General features: G+C 34.3%; 1 protein-coding gene across 1 annotated transcript; it reads left to right on the top strand.

Annotated features, from left to right (window-relative positions):
- The first annotated feature begins 1,288 nt into the window (after positions 1–1,288).
- Positions 1,289–8,476, top strand: LOC112755581 (TOM1-like protein 9). Its single transcript, XM_025803759.3, has 10 exons — positions 1,289–1,839; positions 3,074–3,152; positions 4,206–4,304; positions 4,396–4,509; positions 4,750–4,910; positions 5,554–5,635; positions 5,887–5,972; positions 6,153–6,356; positions 6,914–7,413; positions 7,639–8,476. The coding sequence occupies exons 1-10, from the start codon at positions 1,739–1,741 to the stop codon at positions 8,238–8,240; spliced, it is 2,028 nt and encodes a 675-aa protein (XP_025659544.1). The 5' UTR covers positions 1,289–1,738; the 3' UTR covers positions 8,241–8,476.
- The last annotated feature ends 3,116 nt before the right edge of the window (positions 8,477–11,592 follow it).

Genomic DNA, 11,592 nt, shown 5'->3' with positions numbered 1-11,592 from the left:
ATATATATATATATATGACATTTTTAATAATTTAATTTTAATATACTATCAATATAAAATAATTTTATGAATATATCTAATTATATAATGTTCAGTCAACAAAAATAATTATTTTTTATTTTAATTCTGTAAATAATCACTTAAAAATAAAAATAATTAAATAATTATATAAAATATTTTATAAATATATTAAAATTAAACTCTATTTTTAATATATATTTATAAGAATAATTAATGTTTGAAATCTTGAATGTATAAGTTAAACAGTTAAGTTGATTTCTTAAAATTAAATTATTGAGTTAAATTTCAATTTAGCACATAAAATTTAATTTGATATTCAATTTAAATTTCTACGATTTTATTGGTTTCAATTAGAACCTCAAATTATAGTAATAATAGATTTTAGTTGTTTTTACAATGACCTTTGTCACTGAAATGCTTATCTACTTATCTAACACATTTATTTGATATTGTGGATTTTATATTACCGCTAAAGTGTTGAGTGTGTTGGGTAACAATTAAACGGCGTAGGGATGAAATTCGAAACTCAATATGTCTCCTGCGATTGAAATAAAACTCTAGACAAAGTTCTAAATGTCTCAAATTAATAATTAATCATCATCTTTGTAGGAATGATTGAGAGTAGCAGTTAAATTTATGCAAATATATGACCTAGTAGAGTTCCCAAAACTTTGACTGTTACTCCTAATTATTTTTGCGAAGACAATGATAAATTATTAATTTAGGACATTTGAGACTTTGTTTAGGGTTTTATTTCAATCACAAGGCCAGATTGAATATTTAAATTTCATCTCCGCACGAAGATTATTGTAGGAATAACTGAGATTCACTATTGTTAATTTGAAAGTTCTAATGGGGACTAATAAAATTGTAGAGATTAAATTGAATATCTGGTCATATTTTAAGAATTAAATTGAAATTTAATTCAAAATTATTAAGATAGTATTTGGCTAAGAGACGGACTAAAATAAGTCTAAGGATTATATTTGGTGTAAAATGAAAGAAAGAGATTGAAATAAAAATAGAACTCTAATTTAATTTGTACAAAGAATAAAGTTAGAATTAATTAATTGAAATGAAGATTTGTTAAGTATAAAATGTTATTAAATTTTTAGTCTCCATCCTGATAAATTTTAATCTTTTATATTCTTACTTTTTAGAGGTACTGAAATACTAAAATTTTAGAAATAAAAATTAAAATTTTAATACTAATCTCTAAATAAAAAAAGATGATACTAAATCTCAATTTTTTAGTCTCCATTACAATATTCCAATACAAACGCTACTGGTTGAATCAGTTTTGGTCTAACTCGGCCGAAAGGGTGAGTTTGCTTGGCTGGCTGGGTGATGCAACATCAATAGGGGTGGTCGGTAGCAGCAACGGCATCACGGTGCGAATTAAACCCACATAATACACGTGGCAACTTCTCATAAGCTCACTACTTTGTTTTTCCCTTCATGCTTCCAATTCTACCCCTCTTACCTTTCCTCAACGGATTCGCCAACGCTAATCTAGCAATGTTTCGTTCGTGAGAAAGATTCACGGAACTAACTAAGACGAAACGAGAAGCAGATAAGACCAAGTCGTTTATACTTTATATAGCCGGAATCTTTCTCCGATCGCGCCGGAAGCTCCGTTTTTAAGCTTCGTCGGAGAATCGCCGATCTTCCTTTTGTTTTCTTCTTTCTATTACTTCAGACCCGTCGGTAACCGGAGATGGTGAATTCTATGGTGGAACGCGCCACGAGCGACATGCTCATCGGACCCGATTGGGCCATGAACATCGAGATCTGTGACATGCTCAATCGTGACCCTGGGTACGCTTACTTCCCTTTCTCCTATTCCATCCAAAACGCAGCGTTTTGTGCTTCCAGTCTTCTCGTTACTTCTCTTTGTTTGATTGATTGTTTATTTATTTATTAATTTTCTTTGGAAGAATTGTTTGGAAGAATTGCTAACAAAAACTTAAAGTTGAATTTGATCTTTTGGTTTTGATGCTATGACGGAATTCCGATCGAGTTGTCAGTTTAATTGGAATGAACTGCAAAGTTTCTGAACTATTGATTTGGTTTATGAACTAACTAATGCGTGCTTCAAAGTTTGAGGGTTGAGTGCTCTTAGTTTTTCGTTAGGGGATTTTTTGGCTGAACATTTTGAATTTGAATAATCAGTTACGGTGGATGGCTAAGATTTTGAACCTTAGTGCAGAAGTAGGGTTAACCTAGATGGACTTAGGTCTCCAATTCAAGGCTGCATAAAACTACGCTTCTCAGATTGTACTAGATGGTAGTTTTGTACACTGGACTGGCAATTTTTAGTGATAGTAGATGGCTACTACAGCGGGCTGTGAATGTTAGTGTGTTTCTCTGGCGATGCGCATTTGATGTGTCATGTCTAGTTTGCTGGTTGTTTTCCACAAGACTTCGTGATAAATATCCATTTTTGCTATGTCTGTGACTGATTTGCTGTGACTTTAGAACTTTGACCTTGTGTTGAAACCAGTTTGGGTTTAGTCCGAGTGATTCTTTTGTGCATTGTTGATGGGCGAAAATGTGCTATCGGATTATCTTGATCTTCTTTATTAGGCTTTGGTGAAAACTCACATGTAGTTTGTCTTCATGTGAAGTTGATAGTGAGAACGGTTAGATAATTTGACATGTTTGATTGAATTATCATCTAATGGTTTTCAATATCAACTTCGTATGAAGACATTGCATGTGAGTCTCTATCTTAGGCTGTGCTTGATAAGTGTCTTAAGACAGAAATATAGACACTAAGACTGAGACTGATAAGATAGAAAATTAGGCTAGTTTTGTCCTCCAAAACAAATTTGGGTCTCCCTACATCTCTGTATTTCTGTCCTGTCTCAATTACCAAATGTATCCGTATTAATTGGTAATGAGTTCTTACAGTTTTGATTTTTGAACTTGATTTTCTTTTTAGTGATATAAGTGGAGTATGATTGATATGGATATTTGGTGTGTAATTTTTAACTTTGCCCTTTGTTTAACTTTCATATATTGAAAACTTGGGTTGGTTATGATTTGTCAGGCAAGCAAAGGATATTGTTAAAGGTATAAAGAAGCGGATTGGAAGTAAAAACTCAAAAGTCCAGCTACTTGCTCTAACTGTAAGCACTTTAATTCATCCTTTTTAAAACAAAATAAAAAATAAACTCAGATGTTAACATTGTTCAAGCTGATTTTTTCTTTTGTTTGTTTTTTGCTTCTTCCTTTTCTGGGCCATCTTTTCTTCAATTACTTTTTCACATTCCATTTTGACTTCATAAACATCTATTCATTTTACTGCTTTGAATGTTTATTTGGTTAATAATCTTGATTTTCATTGTAATTTTATGAACTTCTTTAAGATACCTTTCTTTTTTTATTAGTAAAGTTACATTGACAAGTGCTTCAATTGTTTGGTAAAATATGATGAGAAATTTAGTGAAGGTAAAGGAAAGTTCAACTCAAAAACATATTTGATGAAAATTTATTTTATAAACCATATAAAAGGATCCAATGCAAGAGGAAATATAATAATAAGAAGTCAACAGTCCTTTTCCAACCAGATGAGATTGGTTACATGATTCGGAAGACGTGAATAATATGCTAAATAACAGTGCTACAGTGCCTTTCTTCCTCTCGATGAACAATACTGATGTGCTAATGCGAGCACTACTCTTCTACAATAGTACAGTAGGAGCAACAAATGGAATTTACTCCTTATATTCTACATCAATGGATTCCTTGTAACTTGCACATTTTGTGCTAGGTTTTTTGCCAAGATTAAATTATGCCTTTGGAGACTGTTTTCAAATGAAATGCTTATAATGGAGTAGTTGATTACATAACAGGATCCAGTATGATGTTGTTTACTCTCATTATCATAAAAATCATTGCTTCCTATTTGATTAGCTGAGAATTGAAATTTTTTGTGTGTTATCATGTTACTTTGTCATAGTTTGTTACAATGGGATTCATCAGAAGTTTACCGTTATGTCTTTAATTTTCAAATTGAATTTTTTTATTGATGATATGGGGTAGAATTGTAGAAGCCACATACCTATTCTAATGGTGTTTTTTTCAGCTAGAAAGTATTATGTCTAGTCTGGATATAATTGACACGTTTGACTCTATCTGTGGCAACTCATTTGGTCTTGTACTATTCTGCTGTATTTTAGTTACTGGAGACAATCATAAAGAACTGCGGAGACATTGTTCACATGCATGTTGCAGAGAAAGATGTGCTTCATGAGATGGTGAAAATAGCAAAGAAGAAGGTATCATAAATTTTGAACGTTTTCATTGTTTTCTTATGTTAGTGGCCTCTTCTTGTACAATATTTGATTTTATTTCTCATGCCAATTGTAGCCTGATTTTCATGTCAAAGAGAAGATACTGATTCTTGTAGATACATGGCAAGAAGCCTTTGGAGGTCCCCGATCAAGATATCCGCAGTATTATGCTGCATACCAGGAACTGCTGGTATGTTTACCACAATGTTGTTCAGTTATATTTTCTGTTTTATTTTATTTTATTTTTTAACTAAGTAATAAGGAAAGCAGTTTATCAGAGCAAGATGTATCATTTTTTCCTTTCAATAGGATGTTTATCTGATTCCTTATATATGGATCTAGAATATGAGCTTTTATACTTGGATATTGACATAACCTTTTAAAATTTAAGTGTGTTTCCTTTAACTTATAAAGGATTCGTTTATTTCAGCGTGCTGGGGCAGTATTTCCCCAGAGATCTGAGCAATCTGCACCGGTGTTCACACCTCCACAAACACAGCCATTAGCATCATACCCTCCAAACATACGTGACTCTGATACTCGGCAGGACACAGCTGGTTCCTCTGCAGAGTCTGAGTTTCCAACATTAACGTATGTTTCTAATTATCTTTCTTGTCATCAAAAGGTTGACTTGGTACTTGTAAATATTCTTCTAGTGACAATAAATATTGTAATAATAAATATTAAATTCATTACATGTCTATTCCTGTTGAAGAATTTCTTTGTTCAGATCTGCTCTGCATTGTATTTTGATTGTTACTTTTTTTTTAATTAAAAAAAAAAAGAAAAGAAAAACAGTTGTTGTATTATCCCTGATTAAATCAAACAAAGTTATAATGTTTTTGAGGAAATAATGATAAGTAGATAAATATGCAAAATATAGCTTAAGGAGGAATCCATGCATGAACAATTTCTGTTTTTCCTTTATTGTCTGTAATTTCTTATTGCTCCCTTTCATTTCTCACTTTATATGATTATGATTAAATATAAAAACTGCAGGTATTGATCATTGATCAGTGTTTTTTAAGTGTCAAAGGGTATTTTTGACTTAGAAGATGTTAAACTCTGAATTTCCATGGTTCCAAAGTAAAACATTTATTTTTAGTGGAACGTCCAACTGCTCCATATTGTATGTACTGATGCTGATATTATTGTGATGATGGAAATTATGCTTTGGTACAGATTGCTGTTTGCAGTTATGGACTATTTTGTTTAATTGATCTTTCTTTGGCAGTCTGACCGAAATTCAGAATGCACGGGGTATTATGGATGTTCTCTCAGAAATGCTAAATGCATTAGACCCTAGTAATAAAGAAGTAAGTTCTGAACTTCCTCAGTTTCACAATAAAGTTGGTATCTTAAATCATCCGGTCTTAATGGCTTCCTAAGTCCCAAATAACAATGCCATGATTTCTGTTGAGTATTCAATTTTTAGTAATTAGATTTTCCCTTCTGAACATGCTGCTAATGTATGAATATGGGTTTCTTTCAGTTCAAAAAGACTATTGATTGTCGTGTTATAAAGAATGTGCTCCTGCTTGACCTAATGTATTTTGCCTGTTTTCAGGGTCTTAGGCAGGAGGTTATTGTTGACTTGGTGGAGCAGTGCCGAACATACAAACAGAGAGTGGTACACCTTGTTAACTCAACTTCGTAAGGCCTGATGTCCCTTTCTGCAAAATTATGATAGGACTGTCATGCATGATGTTCTTTAAATGTTTGGTTCATGTTAGTCAAATTGTTGATTTATTCTTTGATCAAAGAATTTAATAGGTCTTACTAAGAAGAATTTAACAAGGTCATTATTGTGGTGGCTTTTGACTGTTTTCCTAGTGATGAATCACTGCTTTGCCAAGGACTAGCTCTGAATGATGATCTGCAGCGTGTACTTGCCAAGCATGAATCTATTTTGTCAGGAACTCCTACTCAGAATCAAAAACCCCCAGAGAATTCAAAGCCTGCAACTGCTGGAGCACTTCTAGATGTTGATGCTCCTTTGGTTGATACTGGAAATTCTAGCAAACAAATTGATAGAAGGTAATTGACTCTATTATTTCTTGATATTGTTTTGCTTATGTTGCATTATCTGCATTCATAAAAACCACTATTGGTTTTACCTTATAGAAATAATCCAATTAATTCAATACTGTGCTCCACTCAATATTCTTGTAGTAGAACACAATATAGGGTTAATGCTCACAAAACCGAGGCTCTGTGCTAGTCTTTTAATTTTGAAATGAATAGTTTAGTGGTAGTCATCATAAAGATTTACGAAGGTGGGATAAGTTTTCAGATTTAGGCAATATATCACTTGAGTCAAGACTATGTTAAGATCATGAAAAATCTCCAATTGTGTGTAGTTAACCCATTAATAATCAGTTTATTATATCCTGCCGATAGTGAGCTAGGAGATCGGTGTAATTCTGGCTGCAGATTTAAATTTTGTTATTGTTATTTGTTTTATTTTATTTTTTGGTATAAACATGTAGAAATAGATTTAGGTATGAAATATAGTTGACCTTATCTATTTGGCGCCTTCTAAATAGATGGATCGTCATACTTGTTCAATATTTTTATAATGTATTTACCTGCAGCTCCCCTCCTAGTGCTGAAGCAGGATCCTCAACATTGAATCAGTTATTGCTTCCTGCACCCCCCACCGCCAATGGTTCAACCATCCCTGCCAAGGTTGATCCCAAATTCGACCTGCTCAGTGGTGATGACTATGCCTCACCAAAAGCAGATACTTCACTTGCTCTTGTTTCTCTTGGAGAACAACAGCCTGCTACTCCTGTGAATCAGCAGAATGCCCTTGTTCCTTTTGATGTGTTTTCTAATGGTAATAATGCAGCAGCGGCTACACCTGTCAGTACTCAGCTAAACCAGCCACCTAATTTTGCTGGCCAAACCAGTCAGATTCCTACCCAATTTCAACAACAGCAGAGTTTTGTATCTCAAGGTGGATTTTACCCCCAAGGAAGTGCACCAAATGCAGGGTCACCTCAGTATGAGCAGTCACTCTATACACAAAGTTCAGGTCCCGCCTGGAATGGTCAGGTTGCACAGCAGCCACAGCCATCTTCGCCTGTTTATGGTGCATTTATGTTTCTTTGTTCAATTCAAACAATAATTTTTTATGTAAACTTTTCACAATTATATCTCTTCAATTTTTTTTAGTTTTCAATGTTTTTGTTTCCCAACTAACTGGCAGTCATATGCCAAGTTTGTGACTGGATAGATGAAGAGAACGCAAGCCTACAACATTTCTGCACTAGTATAAGACTCTATTGCATGTCTCATATATTTGTGCGTTTGACAGGCACACAAAACACTGGATCACTGCCGCCACCTCCCTGGGAAGCTCAAGCGGCAGATAATGGCAGTCCAGCTGCAAGCACTCCATTTCCGCAACCACCACAAGTTAGTCAAGTGATGATGACAAATGGCGCCGCAAATTCTCAGGGCCCTCAAACAATGGGCAATGGCCAGGTTGCTGGAATATATATGCAGCCAACTGCCAACAGTTATACGCCAGCAATCAATAACCATGTTGGTCAACACAATCAATTCGGCATGCATCCTCAACATATTCAAGGCGTGGCAGGGCCCTACATGGGTGGTATGATGCCAAATCAAATGCAAGCTGGTCCAGTGGCTTCCATGTATCCTCAACAAATGTACGGAAATCAATTTATGGGATACGGCTATGGTCAGCAACAAGGAGTTCCATATATTGAGCACCAAATGTATGGTTTATCTGTTAGAGATGATGGTGGTTTAAGAAGCTCTTACCAGTCTTCTACTACATCTTATGCTCCATCTGGGAAGCCTTCCAAGCCAGAAGATAAGCTATTTGGTGACCTTGTTGACATGGCAAAGGTGAAGCCGAAACCTGCTCCAGGTCGAGCTGGTAGCATGTAAAAACTATGACTGGGTTTGCTTTTTTCACCCATTAGCTAACTCCTATCTTATACTGCTTTTTATTTTTCATTTACTTTTATGTTTTTATAATATATATCTTTTCATTTTTGTCACATAATGTTTTTGTTTGTTTGTCTGGGACTTAGACATTTGGAATATGTACATTCATTTTAGAGAAGAAACATTTGAAAATGGAAAAAAAAAAAAGGCTAGACCATCTTTTGGGTTGGATTGAAGCTTTGTGACATTTCACATTTTAAATTGCTCACTGCTGTTCAGGATTGTTGAATCTAACGGTAACTGAAATCTTTAACATGAGTGTTACATTTCATTATTACGTCAAATCGACTATAGAGTTGTAATGGTTATGATGTTTCAGAAACTAATGGCCAAGATTGGTAGGTTCCTAGGGCGAAAGGTGTATGGGAGTTTGTATTTGAAGAGGATATCACTTTGCTTTTTAGTAGGCAGCATTGAAATATTGCCTTTCTAATTGTTGGCAAATAGCATAATTATTTCGTAACGTCTTTCAATGTAGCCTATAGAAGCCGCATTGTCAAATACTTTTCTCTTTTATTATAATTTTGTTTTTGGTTGTTAGAACAATAACATGATTTGAGCATAAAGGAAGAGTGATTCAGTTGGATAAACTAGATATATGTTAAGATAGAAGAAATACCCAATTTCGTCTGTCTATTTGCACTAAGGATAACGCGATTCTGAACCAAAAAAAAAATGAAAGAAACAATTTGGCCTAGACCTTAATTGTTGTGAAACAACTCATTCTTTTCGTAAAATTTATGCGTAGCGTTAATGGAACCCAGTTGGCATGTTAATGTGATGACGTGGAATCGGTCAACGACGGATTTTTTTTTTTTGGTTAACGACGGATTTATTCTACCGTCACCAACATCGACCTCCATTATATGACTCTTTAAGATTTAAGAATTAGTCGAAAATTGATTTGTACCATTTTCACGAACCCCAACCTCTATCTTATCCTTACCCTCGCTCACACCACCACTATACTCTATCCTTCCATCATCATTATCATGGTTAACAGCAACGTTTACCACCCACCAACACTTCCCTCACACCGCCACCGACCCTTTTTCCAAATCCCACACGACCATCATCTCCTTACCCCCAAATCCCGCAACAACCACCATTGCAAACTATAAATCAAAAATTGAGAGAGAGAGAATGGCATGGAGGTGGAAATTGAGATTGGGGTTGGTGAGAGTGAGCAAATTCGTCCTTCACTAATTTTATCTTCCAACGTGCAGTGGCACTTAACGGCCATGTCATGACACTTATTTGTCAGCTAAGCAAGTTACGTTAATAGTTTACAGAGGGTTACATTGTCTCTTAGGATTAGGGGTTGAATTGTCCTATTTTATTTTGTCAAAAAAGTCCTTTTTGTCCTTTGCAGAAACGGACAAAAACCGAATTGAGTAAATACTCAAAAAGACATGGCGTAGTTTCATCAAATTCACACAACAAAGTAGTCATGAAAGAACATAATTTCAAAGTTATTATTTATGAAGCAGGATGTTATTATAAATGACATATAAAGCTCATTATTGCTTCATTTTGTTATCCAAAATCCAGATTACTATTTTCTCCAATCAGGCTTTCGTCACAAAAGTGAGAGGAGCGTGTTTGTACTCTAGGACTTGGTATTTGGCTCATGATTATTACAAAGAAGGCAATTATTTGACCTCTATTGCAACTCTACAAGCATGACGAGTTGCATGATAAAACCAAAAGAATCTAAATCTGATGGTTGTGTCATAAAACCACTCATTCTAAAAATTTAAACTGATAGAAGAAGATAACATTAATGGTTATATTTCTAACATTCCTGCTCAAGCAAGAGCCTTTTTTTTTGGGTTTGCTTGATTTGCTATTTTTTTCATTTTTTGGGTTGTAACTGAATTTATGTATTCTGTTGAGCTGAATTTGTGAGTTACGAAACTTCTTTATTGTTATCATGAGTTAAGGTGAAAAAGTAGTTTAATAGGTTGCTTTCTATCATTAGATGTAGACTTGTAGTTTGTGCTAATAGTATGTAGTTGTCCTAATTAGATTTGTATCCATCTTACTAACTGCTAGAATATACAATATCTAATAAGTATATCTCATCGTGATTTTATGTTGAATTAATTTGATATTAGGTTGATTCCCCCATCATGTGTGCTTGCATTGGCTCCGCCAATCCCTAAATTTTCCAGTCATATATCTTTGTATGTGTTCATTCATAGAGAAATTTTCTAACTACACCTCAAATTTATGTACGTTAGGTACTCTAGTTGGTTCTCTATACTTTCTCTTGTTCAAAATAACATTACATTTTATCTATGTTGATTAGCTGTTTCTCAAACTCTGATTTTCGCTAATGGTTACCTTGCATATATATTCTGAACCATTGGAATTCGGATCCGAGTTCATTGTCATCTTAGGTTCACTTCATAGCTTCAGGAATAAAAAATTGTGATCCGAAGCTCCGAGAATTAATGGTCTCCAATCTCGATCCAGTTAAAAGCAATATGGGTCCATGCTCAACACACCATGTGAAAATTGAGGTGACTTGAACCACTTTGGTTCAGAGATAGAGAAAGTTTAAGAGAGACAAGAGAGAATTGAGAAAATGAACTAGAAGCAGTTACTTGCATGTGAAGCAACTTTATATACAAGCCTATCTCTAACTCTAACTCTCTTTTAGAAACTTGAATAAATATCTAGCTGCTGAGATGAACTAACCAATAACAACTAACTAAATTCTTATTATTATTATTATTTGTTGGTAGTGAAAGTGGATTTTCTCAACAGGAAGGCATTTCGACTATAAATTGTGTCGATTTAAAGAATTAGTTAAAACTCGTAACAGAAGCAAAGACGAGTAAGTCGAAGAAAGATGGTGTGAGAGCGTCGAAATTAAAAAGTAGTTATTTTTTTTTTTGAACATCAAGACTTGTCACTCGACCTTCAAGCTGAATTAAGAATATGGGTGCAAAATTTGAGAAGCAAGTTGAAGAGAATATGGGACTTGAAAACCAAGGAAAGAGAAGACGTGGGATGTCAAAATTTGAGAGTCAAGATTTTTCATAGTCAAGACAGCGTCATGACTTGAGAAAAAGGAGGAAGCTAGATCGTGGTCAAGGTTCTTCATGGTCAAGTCTATTCTCATGATCTATAAATAAGAAAAGTTTAAAAGAGTTTACGGACTTCCATAAAAAACATTTCACCATCACACCAAAACTTTGCAAAAACTTCCAGTCCCAGCGACGCCATTGAAGATCATGGAATGCAAGTGCATGTAAGTGTTAGGAGTTCATTTTTATTTTCCTTT

Source organism: Arachis hypogaea, chromosome 6 (genome assembly GCF_003086295.3).
Source record: "Arachis hypogaea cultivar Tifrunner chromosome 6, arahy.Tifrunner.gnm2.J5K5, whole genome shotgun sequence".
Classification (NCBI taxonomy): domain Eukaryota; kingdom Viridiplantae; phylum Streptophyta; class Magnoliopsida; order Fabales; family Fabaceae; genus Arachis; species Arachis hypogaea.
This window is presented reverse-complemented; position numbering and strand designations above follow the sequence as displayed.

Coding starts and splice junctions, on each gene's coding strand:
- LOC112755581 (XM_025803759.3), top strand. CDS start 1,739: ATGGTGAATTCTATGGTGGAACGCGCCACGAGCGACATGCTCATCGGA. Junction 5,636..5,886: donor TAGACCCTAGTAATAAAGAA/GTAAGTTCTGAA, acceptor GCCTGTTTTCAG/GGTCTTAGGCAGGAGGTTAT. Junction 7,414..7,638: donor GCCATCTTCGCCTGTTTATG/GTGCATTTATGT, acceptor TGCGTTTGACAG/GCACACAAAACACTGGATCA.